The sequence below is a fragment of the Notolepis coatsorum genome (genome assembly GCF_963971535.1).
Source record: "Notolepis coatsorum genome assembly, chromosome: 6".
NCBI classification, from domain to species: Eukaryota; Metazoa; Chordata; class Actinopteri; order Aulopiformes; family Paralepididae; genus Notolepis; species Notolepis coatsorum.
The window spans coordinates 134,090,325-134,108,787 of NC_140170.1; the positions used below are offsets into that span (position 1 = coordinate 134,090,325).

General features: G+C 45.4%; 1 protein-coding gene across 1 annotated transcript in view; it reads left to right on the forward strand.

Moving 5' to 3' along the window:
• The window catches only part of LOC311230794 (protein-glutamine gamma-glutamyltransferase 2-like), a 93,319-nt gene that overhangs the window by 49,934 nt on the left and 24,922 nt on the right, over positions 1-18,463 (forward strand). Inside the window, exons 8-9 of the mRNA XM_084317168.1 lie at positions 3,233-3,336; positions 4,559-4,798. Of these exons, the coding sequence (XP_084173294.1) occupies positions 3,233-3,336; positions 4,559-4,798 (344 nt within the window). The remainder of the gene's footprint in view (positions 1-3,232; positions 3,337-4,558; positions 4,799-18,463) is intronic.

Here is an 18,463-nt window from a genome sequence, read left to right on the forward strand (position 1 = left end):
GCGTTTCTCTGATTGGCCGAGCGCCTTCCGCGTTTCTCTGATTGGCCGAGCGCGGCTCCCCCTTAAGCTCCAGGAGAGAGGAGAGAGGCTGAATACCCGCAGTTCTTGCCCGACTGATGGGAGCCGAATCCCGGATCAGACTTTTCTGATGAATACCCCCAAAACATGCGCATTAAACAGCAATCAATTAATTTAATATAACAGTCCGGTTCTGTGTTTGTTTGTGTCTGTAGATTGTTGGTGAACAACTAACTTTAGGTTAGTTTAACGCGTCCGTGTCCAGTCCTTTAGATTAGCCCCACCGTTCATTGTAAACAATGATGCATGTAGTCACTGTGTGTTGTTGTAGCCACCGGGTAAATCGCGATTTTTTATTAGTTTGTCATGACAAACCAATTACATAATCCAACATATGTGTAAAGGCACAACATATTCCAGTTAACGGTATATTTTTTTAATGATTCGTTACGGCGCAATCAATACTTCCATGCGTTCGGGACCTCCATGTTTTGGGGGTATTCATCAGAAAAATCGGATCCGGGATTCGGCTCCCATCAGTCGGGCAAGAACTGCAGGTTTTCAGCCTCTCTCCTCTCTCCTGGAGCTTAAGGGGGAGCTTAGTATTCCTGCCTCTGAGGAGCGCGTCGCGGCTCATGCGCGCGCTCTGCCAATCAGAGCAATTCAGAGCAACGCGGAAGGGCATGTTGGTTGCCTAAAGTGTTCACGCGTACCGGAGGGGATACGTGATGCAAGGCTTCGTCCACATTGCAGCCGACCAGTGTGAGGCATGGTCTAACAACGTTCGAGACAGGGGAGGGTAGAACTGGATAATATGAAATTGGGATGGGAGAAAAATTGAAAATGGGGAGAAAAAGTAGATAACAAAAAAAATACTACTGAAGGCTAAAGTGAATATCCAAATGGAGATTAGATTATTATGAGCTACAAATCACGGAACGCACCAGGCAGACAGAGCCTCAGCTAGTGCACTGGAGATTAGCTCATGAGCTACAAATCACGGAACGCACCAGCCAGACAGAGCCTTAGCTAGCGCACCGGGAAGCTAACCGACGAGCCAACCGACAAGCTTCACACTATCACAGATTTTGCGAAAACCATACAGTATGTTACCCAGAGAGCAAGCCTGGCTAATGAGCTACAAAACACGGAACTAACTGGCCTCAGCTTGCGCACCGGGAAGATAACCGGCAAGCTAAGCTACAGAATAACAAGCTTCAAACAATGACAAATTGAGCAAAGAGCAAATCTATCGGGTAATTGTATGACCCAGAAAGCAAACCTGGCTAACGGAAGAATAGTTGAGATTAATGTGTTGGTTGTTGGTTGTAGGTTGAAGGCGCAGTCAAGTTGTCGAGAGCCTTTCAAAACACGTCCTCACTCTGAGTCATGGTTAGCCACACCCACAGGCACAATACAATCTATGCGAGAATGCTTCACATATATGACCAGCAGTATGGGACAGGGGGACAATGGCTCAGGAGGAATAGTCGTTGTTTGGTAATCGGAAGGTTCCCGGTTCGATTACGGCTTCTCCCGGCCATGAGCAAGACACTTAACCCCACTAACTGCCCCCGATGAGCAGGTTGGCACCTTGCATGGTTGCCTCTGCCGTCTGTTAGATTTAAGCTGGATTCGTAGTTGAAAGAAAGACGCTTGGTCAGCTGGAGACTGAGTAAGATGGACGAACAATTCTGCCAAACCAATTGAAAAAGATAAACAGTTCTTTGAGAAAAACGGCGATTGATCGAATTGAGACTGAGTCAGGATGAACAAGCAATTCTGCTAAACAGGTTTACTGAAGTCTGAATTCACACACAAGAAGTTCAATTGCAGATCTGGACCCACTTGACGTTAAACCTCACGCAGGAGAGCTCAATTGTCAGAGTGAGGTCCAGAGATATGGTTACAGACAGTTTTTATACATAATTCTTGAATCACATCCTTTGTTGGTTGATGACTGATGGTAGCTAGGGAGGATCATGTCATGAGTCTTCTATGTCTGCTTTGTGCCCTACTGGCTAGTGATACCTTGTTTGGTTCCCTTATGGGTATGACTGCGGTCGAACTAGGCCCCAGGGACATGGAGGTTGTTTAGGTCAAGCGATAGAGAAAGGGAGAGATGGGGTATGGAGAGAGAAACAGACAGAACGAAAGAAAGTGGATGAGCGCATGACACCATGTGAGCACCATGTGAGCTGACATCATACATGATAGCATGCAAGTATGATCAGGACACGATACAGAGAGCGCATTTGCCCCGCAACTGTAAAGCGCATTTACAAATAGAATCTATTATTATTAGACAGAGACAGAGGGAAACATAGTGCCATGTGAGCTGGCATCATACATGATAGCATGCAAGTATGATCAGGAGGATTAGGAGCTGATCGAGAGAGAGAGTTCAGTGACCGGGCACAGGGAGGTCATTAGGTCAAAAGAGAGACAGAGAAAGAGGGGGGTGGGAGAAGAGGGACAGAGATACTTTGGGGGTTCCCTGTGAGATCAAACAAACTGGATTCTGTAGACCTGTGTATGTGTAAGTGAGGGTTATGTGTTTGTGGATTCTGTAGACCTGTGTATGTGTAAGTGAGGGTTATGTGTTTGTGGATTCTGTAGACCTGTGTATGTGTGTATGTGTAAGTGAGGGTTATGTGTTTGTGTGTGTGTATGTGTGTGTGTGTGTACATAAGTGAGGGTTGTGTTTGTGTGTGTATGTGTGTGTGTGAAGATGTACATTTAAGATAGGCTATGTTCGGGAGGGAGAGGGGGACAATAAAACATGCAGGAGGGTGTGTCACTGAAGATGTACATTTAAGATCTGAGGGTGCGGTCACTGGATGAGATAATGCTATAAGGATTTACCTGTGGTTACCTGTGAAATTGGCTTAAATTCAAATACGTCGGTGTGTGAATATGAGGCATAGGTTGTAAAGCGCTTTGGATAAAAGGACTATATAAATGCAATCCATTTACCATTTATATAAATGCAGTCCCTTTACCCTGTGTGTCCTTGTTTATCTTTTTTTATACAAAATATTTACTTTCCTCAGCCATTTTTCTCACATACTATATGGCCTACAGTATCAAGCTACATACATCAGAAAAATAAACTGACACTGAAACAAAGAGACTGTAGGATTTCTCAAAAACTGCTAAAGAAAAATCGATAATAATATAATTTTTGATGTTTATGTCTGTGGTTTGTCTATAGGAACTATCACTGCTGGGTAGAGAGCTGGATGACGAGGTCTGATCTGAAGCCAGGGTTTGATGGCTGGCAGGCAAGTGACCCTACCCCTCAAGAGAAGAGTGAAGGTAACTCTACAACACTCAGTCGGGAAAGACCTTTAGAAGGAGAACAATGAATTCATGGGTGATTTACTAATAATCATAATAATGTTCCATAAGTTAAAATATGTTCAGCACCAGTGTTGGACTCGTTACTCATTCCTTGTTACTCAAAAGTAATATTATTACTCTCTGGGAGCAGTAATTTTTTACGTTACTTACCGTCTACATTCAGTACACAGGCTAGTGTGCCTCTGTCTGAATGATCAGGTCAGGGTAGCAACACCTCAAGGGGCTTTCAAACCAGTTACAGACTGCCACAAGCAAAGAGCTGCCACATGCCATTAGCTGCACTGAGTTTGATCATTGTTGTCAACGGAGGAGCGGGACACGGTGCACACTGCCACGGCACAGAGCGTCTAGTGTGAAAATAACCCAACAGATTTTTCCCCTTAGCATTAGAAGTTTGGTAAAGCACATTGAAGATCAAATCTTGTTTTCATAAAGAAAATAAGTATAGCCTATCTGAGCAGACCGACACTCAGTCACGGTCCCTGCGATCCTCAGACACCGGTCAGCTCTCCATTCCCCAAACCAGACTGTGGACCTTTGGGGACAGAGCTTTCAGCGTGGCAGTTGCCACCCTCTGGAAGTCCCTCCCCGCAGAACTCTGCAACGCCCCAACTCTGGACTGCTCTTCAAGAAACTCCTCAAAACTCACCTCTTTAACATGGCCTTTGACCTCTAGCTTCCAATACTTAATGTTGTGCGTCTGTCTACCATGTTTGTCTCTTGTCTGTTATTGCCCTAAGTAAAGCGACTTTGGGTCTAATGAAAGGCGCTATATAAAATTAAGTTATTATTATTTGGTTAATCTGGTTTTACTTTCAACCGTCTGAAACCTAGTGATGAGCCAGTGGATCATCAGTCATTAACATCACTGTCTTGTGAAGGGGTTTTTAAAACCGTTTTTAAACTAGCGGGAACCTAGTGACACCATATGAATCTTGAGATTTCAAGGAATCCATTGATACCAAACATGTACTAGCTTACTGGGAAAATGGATAAATAACACTTAAAATGCAAACGTTATTTACCTCTTTACCTCCATCTAGAAGGCCATATAAGACAACCCCACTTTTTTCCACTATCTTATTCACAACAATACAGTATTTTATTCATGGGGCAATTCTTCCCCTGTATACATGTACATGTATCCTAACCCTATCCTCCTGTGTCCCCTTCTCAGGAGTGTTCTGCTGTGGCCCCGTCCCTCTGAGGGCCATCAAGGAGGGTGAACTCAAGCTCAAATACGACGCCCCGTTCGTGTTCGCTGAGGTCAACGCTGACATCATCACCCACAGGAAGCAGCCGGACGGCAGCACAGACCAGGTCAAGGGCATTTGGCAAGTGGGTCAGAGGATCAGCACCAAGGGTGTCGGCAACGACTCCAGAGAGGACATCACTCACCTCTACAAGTTCCCTGAAGGTAGAGTGTGTTCCATATGACAAAACATAAGCCCTTTTCACACAGAAATCCATCGCGTGTGTGTTCAGACAAAATGCTGTGATGCTGCATTCTCGAGTTGTAGGTGGATAGATGTAGCGTGTCTCAGGTTGTGGTTCTGAAATCTCCAAAGACACACGCATGTGTTACCGGTGTCGTGGATATCAAATGTCCCCCCTCCCATCACCATTGTCCCCTGTTACCCCCCCCCCCCACTCGTTGACCTATCATATGAGTGCCATTTCACACTTTAAAGGGCTCCTCCCGACAACAATCGGTCTTCTTGACCTGGGTCATTTCAGCTGGTCACCTGGGCCAGAAGCCTCAGCCATGTATCTACTGTAACTATCTTGTATATATATTCTGTATATATATCTGTCTGGCTAATAAACCTTATTAACTGGATCCCGGTTGACTGAGCACGTTCTTCATGATATCCACAATATCCTACACCGGCCTCAGACCTAGGGAATCTAGGTCGGCAGCACTGTGGATCTTGACATTATCTGTGAATGATGAGGAATAGGACACGTTAGTTTCTGTTGCCTTGCCAGCAGCGGTTTACATTTACATTTAGTCATTTAGCTGACGCTTTTATCCAAAGCGACTTACAAGTTCTGTACAACAGGTCATCAGGAAGGATACAACTCTATCAGCTGAGTAAAAATATTCATCAAAGTGTTGCGTGTTACAGTGTAGGTTAGTTTATTAGGGCAAGTGCATGACAGTAAGGTTAGTTAGGGTTAGATTTTTTATTTTTATTTCAGATAATGGTTGAAGAAGTGCGTCTTTAGTCGACGGCAAAAGATTGGACGGGATTCGGCTGTCCTAACTGGGGTGGGTAGTTCATTCCACCATTGTGGGCCAAGGACTGAGAATAGGCGGCTTCTCTTTGATGACCCTCCCGGAGCTTGGATAGGAGTAGGTCTAAGGCGGCCAGAAGATGCAGAGCGTAGGGGTCTTGAGGGTGTGTAGTTAGAGACCATTGACCGGAGGTAGGCGGGAGCGGTTCCCTTTGCCGCACGGTATGCTAGGTCGAGGGCCTTGAAGCGGATACGTGCAGCACGGTTTATTACTGACTGCGCATGTGTGGGGCCAAGACTATACTGTTTTCCTCTGTCATCACAGGAGCGCTATCTTTTTTTTTTTTTTATATTTATTTTTTGGCGTTTTATCGCTTTATTTCTACTGGGCAGTCCAGTAGGGAGAGACAGAGGAGGAATGGGAGACAGAGTGGGGGGAAGACATTCGGCAAATAACGACAGGTTCGGGAATCAAACCCGGGTCGGCCGTGTCGCGGCTGAGCACGCTATGTGGTTCGCCACTAGGGCGCCCCACAGGAGCGCTATCTACTGACTTGGTAGTCTAATACGATGTGGGATCTCATTGAAAAGTCAAATACTGTTAGAGTAGTTCTGAATAATCTTAATATGTTTTAGTGCAAAACCCTCTACACGTGCAATGAAAAAAGTTATCAATTTGACATGCATAACTCATGATGAAAAGAAAAGCTTTCTCTAAGACCTTTACAAATGTAGGGGAGGCCTTGCTGGTCACGAAGCAACCGAGAAAGGAGAGAAAACTCTGTAGGATTTTTCAAATCACACACCGGAACGGAAGTGTATTTCTTCAGCACTGAAAGGCCAAAGAAATTGAATTCAACCGCATTTGGCGGGTGATGATGGTAATGTCAAGCCTTGCAGTATTTGCAAGATTATAGGTCGAGACAGTGCATGTTGCTCCGTTTTGGAAAAATTGTAATGTAAATAAAAGTGAGAGTACAGAACAAAGTCTTGATCGATTTATTGATATGACACAGGTATCATTCTTAACCTCTTAACCCTTTGGAGGCCAAACCCGAGATAAGTCGGGTTAACTCGCCATGCTCTGGGCGCCAAACCCGAGAAATCCCGGGTTTTAATCAATATTTCTTTTATTAGCTATATCCATTCATTTTTCATCCATCAAGAGTTTTATTTGTCACGGCATACAAGTATACAGTGAAATGCGGGGGGTCTTGCCCGCAACGATTGTGCATAATACAATAATAAGAATCCAATAGGATGAGAATGCGACATTTGTGCAATATACAAGTAATAAAAGTAGGACATATCAGGTATATGTACATGAGTTTTACAAAAGCATGGTAAGACATGCTAGGTCCTGTGATAGTGCAATACACTGTTAGCTACGGATGAGGCACTGGGTCATTATGTACACTGCTATACAATGCTATATTATACAATCTCAAGTTATACTATACTATTTTTTAAAGTGACCTTTCATTTTGTAAAGTGACCATAAGTGTGAGCGTGTGCAGCATGGCCCATTCAACATCGGGTATCTATCGTTCCGGATGTGGGAACGTTATATTTTTCCATTCATACATTGTCGTGTTAGTACCGTCGTGAATATAAGTATGTTTTTAGAGTGTAGAGCAGTAATTCCTAGAACGCGAGTTATAGGCCCTCTAACGCATATTATACATAATCAATTTGGCGTTTCGTTCCTATACGCGCTATATTAAAAAAATCAAATGCATATGCTCGGTATACATTATGCTCCATCATGTGTGAAGGAAAGGGGGGGGGGTCGTTTATGATTCCTTGATTGTCAGTAACGGCTTTCTTTAGTACGACATCATTATACGTTGATCAGATGGATTGCAATGAAATAAATGGACAATCGAGCTGGAATTAATGTTAGATTCCTCTTACCTGTGGCCGATGAGTCTGGAGAAAAAATATTCCAATTATTTGATTTCGATCTGCTAGATCCATTTTCCGTTTGTATGACGCAATAAACGCCAAAAGCATATTGATTCTTGCGTCTCGAAAGCGATCCAATGCATCCAAATGCCACATCCGGTTTAGAGTGGAGTGCAACTCGCCCGAAATCCACCAGGCGGCGGTATTGAGGCGTTGAAATATCAGTCAGAGTCCAGCTGGCTCCCGGAGCCTTGCTGGATGAATTATGAATGGCAATAGCGAATGAAGGAAATAACAATCATAAAAACTAGTTAACTCGTTGTTGGCGCTCAACGATTGGCGGCCAATAACGAGTTAACTTGTTAATGGCGCAGAATGTGTTAAAGTAGAAAAACAAAAGTAATCTGTAAAATAATACAGTGAATTTCCCGTGAAAAAACATTTATTTTTTACAGTGCACTTTTATTATACATTTACATTTAGTCATTTAGCTGACACTTTCATCCAAAGCGACTTACAAGTTCTGTACGACAAGTCATCAGGAAGGGCACATCTCTATCAGCTGAGTAACAATGTTCATCAAAGTGTTGAGTGCTACAGTGTAGGTTAGTTTATTAGGACAAGTGCATGACAGTAAGGTTAGTTAGGGTTAGATACAAAACATTTTATTTCAGATAATGGTTGAAGAAGTGCGTCTTTAGTCAATGGCGAAAGATTGGAAGGGTTTCGGCTGTCCTAACTGTGGTGGGTAGTTCATTCCACCATTGTGGGGCAAAGAATGAGAAAAGGCAGGTTCTCCTTGATGACCCTCCTGGAGCTCGGATAGGAGTGGGTCTGAGACAGCCAGAAGATGCAGAGCGTAGGGGGTGTGTAGTTAGAGACCATTGACCAGAGGTAGGAGGGAGCGTTTCACTTTGCCGCACGGTGTGCCAGGTCGAGGGCCTTGAAGCGGATTCGTGCAGCAATGGGGGCCGACTTCGGTAGGTTTGAGATCAGGCGGGCCGCTGCGTTCTGAATGAATTGAAGAGGCTTCGTGGCAGTGGCCGGCAGTGGCCAGCAAGCAGTGCGTTGCAGTAGTTGAGGCGGGAGATGACTGATGATTGGACAAGGAGTTGGGTGGCTTCTTTTGTCAGGAAGGGGCGGATCCTTCTGACGTTGCTCAGGAGGAATCTGCAGGTTCTGGTTGTCGCTGCGATGTGAGCAGAGAAGGTCAACTGGTCGTCGAGGACAACACCAAGGTTCTTGGCAGTCGGGGACGCGGTCACAGCTGCATTCTCGACTGTGATGGAAAGGTCGGTCAGGGGGGAGGATTTGGCCGGCAGATGGAGCAATTCTGTTTTGCTTAGGATCAGTTTGAGGTGGTTGGTCGTCATCCAGGCGGAGATGTCGGACAGACAGGCCGATATCCGCTCAGAGACGTGGATATCTGAGGGAGGCAGGGGGGGGAGAGTTGAGTATCATCGGCATAACAATGATACGAGAAGGCATGAGACGTGATAATGTTACCCAGTGATTTAGTGTAGAGGGAGAAGAGAAGGGGTCCTAGGACCGAGCCCTGGGGGACACCCGTCCGCAGGGGGCGGGTGGCCGACAGGGTCCCTCTCCATGACACTTGGTAGGAGCGGAGAGGAGCCACTCCCATTCCTGCGAGGGCCGCAAGGAGGATCTGATGGTTGACTGTGTCGAAGGCTGCAGATAGATTTAGGAGAATCAGGACAGAGGAGAGGCCTTTCGCTTTTGCTAAGTGAAGTGCCTCTGTGACCGCAATGAGGGCCGTTTCTGTGGAGTGGCCAGTCCGGAAGCCTGACTGATTAGGGTCTAGGAGGTCATTCTGTAAGAGATAAGCAGTAAGTTGGTTGGATACAGCACGTTCAAGTGTTTTAGAAAGGAAGGAGAAGAGAGACAGGACGATAGTTGCCTATGACGGTGGGGTTCAGGGTTGGGTTTTTTATGAGCGGTGTGACTCTGGCTCGTTTTAGGGAGGTGGGGACCACCCCCGAGTTGAGGGAGGAGTTGATGGTTGCAATTAGGAATGGGAGGATGTCTGGTGCTATGGTCTGGAGGAGTGGGGAGGGTAACTGGTCCAGCTGGCATGTAGTCGGACGGTTCGATGTTACCAGTGTCAGGGTCTCGGCTTCTGTAATGGGAGAGAAAGATGACAGAGTGAAGGATGAGGTTCTCAATTCAGTATTTGGAATGGATGGGGGTTGGGAGAAGGAGCTGCGGATGTTCAGCACTTTTTCCTCAAAGAAGATCGCAAAGTCTTCGGCAGAGAAAGATGAGGGAGGACATGGTAGCATGCAGTTTTGCGAAGGTTCTTGGCAGAGGCCTCAATCCTATGGTGAAAGAAAGAAGCTTTGGCATTAGTAGTTTTAGGTTTTGGAGAATGTTAACAAGAGGTTGTGATATGTGTCGATGTCAGCAGTGAGGCGTGACTTTCTATACTTCCTCTCAGCCGCTCTCTTATTATGAAACAGGAAACACCTCCACCAATGTCTTCAACTCAGCTCACTACCTCACTATACGACCACAACGCTGTTATTGTAATGCTTTTTGGTAACTAAGTTTGTTAAACACGCAAACATTTCCACTGGAGTAAACGTGTAATTACTATGATATTTCTCAAGCATAAACACAGAGCATTTATAACATGTTGGCTGTGTGTTAGTCACCATTGTGGGCATTCATTATAATTATATTAATTTGTCTTCCTTCTGGGTATTACTTTGAAAAATGGCCACTTCCGCCTCTGTGCCTCACTTGTTCAATGGACCAGTGCACTTCTGCGTTACAGTACATTGAGCTCATGGAGGAGATGATCCAATCGATTTCTATATGCCTGAGTCTCCTGAACACGGCGCGACCAATCCAAAGTCGATCAGCACTTTCTCGGCCGAGCTATAGTAACTTTTTTGCACCTACTCCCAAACTATGCATGTGTTACGGGTCCCAAGGCTATCGGGTACCTTCACAAATCATGTTGCGGCCGATGTCATCATTCACTCCCTGAAACAATAGAGTGATTGTCAAGAGGAATGAAGACACAACCTGTTCACTTCTGCTCCAAATCTCCTCTCCAAGTTTTATTCATAAAACCTCCGAATCAAACATAATTTATGTAGCAAAACTTCCTATTTACATTTCATACAGTATATACATTTGGACTCTGTATCAGTGTCACAGGTTCTCAAAACATTTACCTTCTGAATCAGATACACATTTATCCTTGGTACCGATGTCAATGGTTACCAAACTATTCAAATACTTTCATGTGCAGTTCTACTTTGTTTCAATATCAATAGTTGTCAAAATAATCACTTAAATCATAAGCAACCTATCCACATTTCTCTTTCAGGTTTCAGTCTCTTTGCATGTGAGTCTTCCTGATAACTGACTATGTAAGATCACACCTTTGAAAGAGGAAGCGAGGGGGCTTCCGGTTTGGCGAGGAGCGGGTGAGCAGCTGCAGAACAGAGCTCCCGGTCCAAAATTCAAGAAAGGCAATAACGATAAAAAGTAACAACTCGAAGATAAGAGAACGATGACAAGACCCAGTGCACAAAACTCGAGGATAAGTGAGAGAAGAATGACCCCCGACAAAGAAAATACAACGAAAGGAGAGGTACAACACGAGGAGATGACGCAGCAAGTAATACAAGCTAACATAACGTTAGACCACAGCGAGGCCTGGCTGGAGACGGAGCTACAAGCTAACATGGAAGCTAACACGATAATATGCAAATTAGCATTCAGACGACTGGGAATACAGACAAGGTAAACACATTAGTTGAGGAATTGGGTCTTGATTCGGGACATATAAAATAAATAACACGTACTAGACTAAACTGAAGACACTAACACACATGCCGCACAAATAAGACGATGGGGAACATGGGGAAACACATTCGGAGACCTGACCGGGAGCTCTGGAACTGTACTGACATATGAAAGATAAAAATTCAAATAAAATGTTGGACAATAATAGGGACATTGGAGAATCCCCATTGGGGACATCTCCGTCGTTATAGGAGGCGCCCTCTCCAGGAGAGTCTTACCCCTCCAGCCCGCCAACGGGGGTTAAACAGGGTTGAAAAGAATTACCTGGGAAGTGCCAATTGTCTTTAGTCTTCTTTTTTTATTTGATTTTCTCTGAGTTATGTTAGAATAGCAGTTGCTTTAAATGTGCACATGGGCACAAGGCCACTTTAAATTAGTATTAGCAACAGTAACAGTGTGGGACATTGGAGAATCCCCATTGGGGACATCTCCGTCGTTATAGGAGGCGCCCTCTCCAGGAGAGTCTTACCCCTCCAGCCCGCCAACGGGGGTTAAACAGGGTTGAAAAGAATTACCTGGGAAGTGCCAATTGTCTTTAGTCTTCTTTTTTTATTTGATTTTCTCTGAGTTATGTTAGAATAGCAGTTGCTTTAAATGTGCACATGGGCACAAGGCCACTTTAAATTAGTATTAGCAACAGTAACAGTGTATTGCACTACTATTACTACTACTGTTAACTGTTACCCGTTATTGCACAAATTTATTGTTACCTGCTACCTGTTATTGCACAATTTTATTGCACAAATTGTTTGTATTGGATTCTATTATATGTTGTACCAATTGCACATCGTTTGCGGGCAAGACCACCCGCATTTCATTGTATATCCGTATGCCGTGACAAATAAAACTCTTGACTTGACTAGATGTGAAGGACAAGAATTCAAGATGTTGGACATGAAGAGAGGCTTGGAGAGTCGCCTTTGGGGGATATCTCCGTCTCTGGGGGGGGGGGGGGGGGGGCTTCTCCAGTGGGAGAGCTGATTCCCCTCCAAACCGCCAACCGGGGAGAGAGTGTTGACCATATAGCTTGTTTTATTTTCATTTAGTTTTTTCTTGTTGTGTTGTTAGTTTTATTTTTTCATGGATGTATGTGGTGATGTCGGTGACATGGGAGGTACAGAGGTGGGCAGGCTGAGTTCAGTGGGGGGGGGGGTGTCGGGGGGAGGGGCCATCGTTCCGGCGGTTCGACCCGGGGGAGGGGGGGGCCTTGCGTGTTGTGGGATTGGTGTGGGGGGGTGGGGTTTCCTGGGGCCCACGGCCGCCGTGGCCTGGGCGGTATGGTCGGACCAGGATATGGGGGTGTTCTGTTTCTCTGGGAGGGGTTTCTCTCAGGGGGGTCAGAGCGGCGGAGCTTTGCCCGGTGGGGTCCTGTGTGTTGCGGGGTGGGTGGGCGTGGGGTGGGGCTCTCTGTGACATGGGAAGTAGCGGGCTTGGCTCAGTGGGGGGGAGTCCCCTATCCTCTCCTCTACTGGGCCTGGCCCAATTGATTCAAGGGACCCGTGTCGCTGGGGGCCTGGCTCCGCGCGCATCGGCATGGGATATGGGGGACTTCTATGGGCTTAACTCAGGGGGGGGGTTCAGAGCGGCTGAGCTTTGCCCGGGGGGGTCCTGTGTGTTGCGGGGTCGGTGGGCGTGGGGTGGGGCTCTCGGTGGCATGGGAGGTAGCGGGCTTGGCTCGGTGGGGGGGGGGGGAATCTGTCCCTCTCCTCTACTGGGCCTGGCCCAATCAATTCAAGGGACCCGTGTCGCTGGGGGCCTGGCGCTGCGCGCATCGGCCTGGGATATGGGGGAGTTCTACGGGCTTGACTCAGGGGGGGGGGGGGGGGGGATGTCGGAAGGGGGGGGGGGGGCATCGTTTCCGCGGTTTGGCCCGGGAGAGTGGGGTCTCGTGGGTTGTGGGTTCGTTGCGCGTGGGGTGGGGTGCTTGGTGACATGGGAGGTAGCGGGCTTGGCTCGTGGGGGGGAGTACCACCCCTCACCCCTCTACTGGGCCTGGCCCAATCAAATTCAAGGGACCCATGTCGCTGAGTGCTCAGCCCCGCGTGGGATGGACCTGGGATGCGGGGTGCCCGGTTTCTAGGGGTGGATGGTGGGAGGGGGGGGTCCCTCTTATGGGGGTCTGGACGAGGCCATATTCAAGGGTCCCATGTCTGTATGTTGTTAGCTTATGGATGTCACTGTAGATATTGTCTGGTATGTGTTGTTGTGTTGTATGTCTATAAATGTTAAATACAAATTTAAGTTTAAAAAGAAGAGGAGTTCGGTAGTATCTCTGGATATAAACTAAACGCCTCAAAATCATCACTTATGCTGCTTAATGACAACGAGAGAAAAACCGCTGACCAACAAGAATTTCCTTTCAAGCTCTCGAACAGCTTCACTTATCTGGGCATCAAAATAATACCCCAAATAGAAAATATAGCATCAATAAACTATGAACCTATGATAGACTCTGTATTCAAATCCATAGAGAGATGGATGTTCTTGCCCATCTCTGTGATAGGGAGGATAAACATACTAAAGATGTCCATACTACCAAAGTTCCTATACTTATTTCAAAATATCCCTCTGGCACCACCGGTAAGAATGTTCGGAAAGATTGCGTCTCTCATCTCAAAATGTATATGGCGCAAGAAATGTCCTAGAGTCCGCCTATCTCTGTTGTATCTTCCATTCGATGCAGGGGGGTTGACCTGTCCTAACCTTCATTGGTACTACCTGGCTGCACAATTGAGAACTGTAATGTTTTATTTCTCTAAGGAAGAACCACCATCATGGATGGGAGTGGAAACATACCCAATGCAACTACCACTACATTTATACATGTATTCAGCTGAGCCAAAATATTTAAGAAAACATACTACACACCCCATAGTGCTCAACATGATTAATATATGGTATGAGGTAAAGAAATTTATGAAAATAAACAACTCCATGTCGTAATTCAGCCCAATCTGGGGAAACGTCTCATTTAAACCAGGCAAACTGGATGCTGGATTCAAACTATGGGCAAAAGAAGGAATAAGTCAAATATCTGACCTTTACAAAGATGGGGTCTTGATACCTTTTGAGGAACTATCAATAAAATACAACATCCCAAGGAAGCATTTTTTTAAATACTTGCAACTGAGAAGTTTCATTTCCTCTCTGCAAAACCAGTCACTGGCAATTCCTACACTTTCATCTTTAGAAAAAATTATCATCAAGAACTGCAACAGCAAAGGCCTGTTATCAATGTTCTATAACTGGATTGTATCTGGTTCAGACGAGACGTCACTATCTAGATTGGAGTCATGGAGGCTGGACTTGGGAGAGGAGATCTCAAACGAGGACTGGAACAGAGCATGCGAGGAGGCTCAGACACAAACAGCCAACACTAGCTTAAAACTACTTCAATACAAATGGCTGATGCGGACTTATATAACCCCTGTCAAACTGAATAAATACAACAGCAACACACCAGATAGGTGCTTTAAATGTACCAAGGATCGGGGAACTTTTATACATTGTATTTGGGAATGTGACAAAATCAAGAAGTTCTGGGGGGAGGTGGTGAATAAAATCAAAGATATCCTGTCAGTGAATATCCCACTAGATTCCAAAATGATATTGTTACATTTATATCCAATAAATCTGAACCTGAGAACCAAACAATTTAAATTTATTGATTTTGCTATACTACAGGCAAAAAGAACAATAGCTTTCAATTGGAAGAAAATAGACGCACCCACAATCGGTGCTTGGATTAAAAACATGGCACAATGCATGTCTATGGAGAGAATAACGTATATCCTTAGGAACAATATAGAGATCTACGAGGATATATGGAAACCATTTAATGAATATCTGAGAAGGGAAGATATAGGAGGGCTGCTATAGGATGAGTCCCCCCGCTCTCTCCCGCGGTCAGCCGTGACCCGGACCCCGGGAGAGACCGGAGACACGTCAGTGAAGGTGTTGTAAAGATGTCATTTATTTTTATTTTTATGTACATTTTCTTTTCCTCTTTTCAATTATTTATATTTGTGTACGAGCTATTCTAATGGAGGTACAAATTAATGTACATATTATTTCTGTATGAGAACAGTAAAAACAAAACCAAAGATGCTAAGAGAGAGAAAAGGGGAGGGGGGAGGGGGGTATGTATGTGGGTATAGGTATAATCTTGTGGAGTAAAGGAATTAAGAATAACTGACTACAATGAAAACCTGAAATGTGTACTGTAAAACCCAATAAAAATATTGTACTAGAAGAAAAGGGAGGTTTAAAGGAAATAGAAGGATACAGGAGGAAGGAGGTTCAAGGAGTGTCCCTGGACCCATGACGTGCATAATTACCTGAGTCAGAATTAAATTTTTTATTAGAGCAAGTATTATAATTTGATATGATGGTTTAAGGACGACATACACTAAGTATTAGTACCAAATATCTGGGAAATCAACTGATGTGGGATTAATAGCCAAGGATGATGGGGTATATATGTATGTAAAACAAAATGCAAGGTAAACTGAGTTAAAACATTTTCTATATATCCCTGTTCAAGGAAGATATACATATCGTCTTTGGATTTTGTACAGGCCAACGAATGTGCGATTACTATTCAAAGAATGACTTAGTCAATAATTGTATATATTCTTCTTTCTGCAAGAACGGTATTTTTGTATTTTTTTTAAATTTTCTCTTTATGGTTTAGGCCTGTATAAGGGCGATGTACACTGTCTGTGTAACCACCTGAAAAGCCAAACGGTGGAAGATTGACAATCAAAGATGTTATTATTTGTATGTTTGTGAATATAAATGCAAATAAAAATTGAGTTTAAAAAAAAAAAAAAAAAAAAGGAAGCGAGGGAATTGGTAGAGGGGGAGAAAAGATAGAGAGAGATGAGAAAGGGAGAGCGAAGAAGAGAGAGATCTAGAGAGTGGTTGGAGACCGAGAGGGGGGGAGAGAGAGAGGTGAGAGACGATAGAGCAAGAGAGAGAGAAATGAGGGATAAAGGGAGGGAGAGAGTGTGGGAGAGGGATGAGAGAGGTGATTAAGAAAGAGAGAGAGGAGGGGGGAAGTTGGGGGAGCGAGAGAGCAGTAGGGAGAGAACGAAGGAGGGAAAGATATGAGAGTCCTCAAACAGCCTGTGGGAGCGAGTGGGGGGAATAGAGATGAGACAGGGATGGAGGGGGGTGAGAGAGAAAGGGGTGGAGAGGGGTGAGAGAGACGGGTGGAGAGAGGTGAGAGAGAGAGGGGGGGGAACTGGGAGGAAGAGAGAGAAGTAGGGAGAGAACGAGGGAGGGAGAGAGATTCATCTGTCCTCGAACAGTCTGTGAGAGCGAGTGGGGGGGGAGAGATGAGAGACAGGAATGGAAAGGGATGGGAGAGAGAGGGGTGGAGAGGGGTGAGAGAGGAAGGGAGGGAGAGATGGGAGAGACAGAGGGGGGATGAGAGAGGTGATTAAGAAAGAGAGAGAGGAGGGGGGAAGTTGGGGGAGCGAGAGAGCAGTAGGGAGAGAACGAAGGAGGGAAAGATATGAGAGTCCTCAAACAGCCTGTGGGAGCGAGTGGGGGGAATAGAGATGAGACAGGGATGGAGGGGGGTGAGAGAGAAAGGGGTGGAGAGGGGTGAGAGAGACGGGTGGAGAGAGGTGAGAGAGAGAGGGGGGGGAACTGGGAGGAAGAGAGAGAAGTAGGGAGAGAACGAGGGAGGGAGAGAGATTCATCTGTCCTCGAACAGTCTGTGAGAGCGAGTGGGGGGGGAGAGATGAGAGACAGGAATGGAAAGGGATGGGAGAGAGAGGGGTGGAGAGGGGTGAGAGAGGAAGGGAGGGAGAGATGGGAGAGACAGAGGGGGGGTGAGAGAGCGTCATCTGTCCTCGAACAGAGATGAGCGAGAAAGGGATGGAGAAAGTGTGGGGGAGGGATGAGAGAGGAAGGGGTGGAGAGAGATTGAGAGAGACAGGGGTGGAGGGGTGAGAGAGTCATCTGTCCTCGAACAGTCTGTGGTAGCGAGTGGGGGGGAAGAGATGAGAGAGAGAGGGGGGAGATGAGAGAGACAGAGTGGGGGGAGGTGAGAGTCATCATCTGTCCTCGAACAGAGATGAGAGAGAAAGGGATGGAAAGAGTGTGGGAGGGATGAGAGAGATGATAAAGGAAGAGGGAGAGGGAGGGAGAGAGCTGGGGGAAAGAGAGAGAGAAGTAGGGAGACAGAGAGGTGATCTAAACATATTTCTCCTTTAGTGGCTGGCGTCTGTGCCACCGGTATAACAGTATTAGTAGTTTCGGTACTATTGGATTGGAATATGTTTCGGGGAAGCGCCAGTGACGTCAGAGAGCTCGCAGACACCGTGGTGAGCTGCATAACAACTATAGCTGATAGTATTGGGTCTCATTCTCGAACGTAGTTACGACAAAATATTTCATCTTAGCCAGATTTCGGCCTATTTAAGACATATTAGGGCTGGGAGTGGGAGTCCTCAAATTTTCCTGAGATCTTATTTGAGAGCAGATCCAAGAGTGCTGAGGAGCACACTTAAATATGCTCTCAGCCCACGATCAAACCTCATGATTGATTTACTAATTTAAAATGTTATCATAACTTGACAGACTTGTGTTCTCATAGTGATTCCTTCACGTCAACACTACAGGCCTCCTTGGAATTAATTACTTAATCATAATTAAAATAAATATGACTTTGTATGATAAGAAATTACGTTATTTGATGTCGGAAAAATAAATAATAGCTACACACACTGCAAATGACTCGGAATAAATAAATACATCAGCCACATACAATATATGTTGCATGTCATTTATTGTGGCTTATTTATTCTTTCCAAGTGTGTACGATTATCATGGCCTGCTGCGTCCTGCACAACATCGCGGAGAAGCGTGGTGTCCCGCAACATCCCTGACACCCTTTGAGTATTACTGAGTGATGTGTTTAGTTATTGGTATACATTGTAAACTGCATCGAATAATGACAGAAGCAAGCAAGTCGAATTCAGGTCTAGATTTAATTCACCTATGAATAGGAATTAATTAATGACAGAAGCAAGCAAGTCGAATTCAGGTCCAGATTTAATTCACCTATGAATAGGAATTAATTAATGACAGA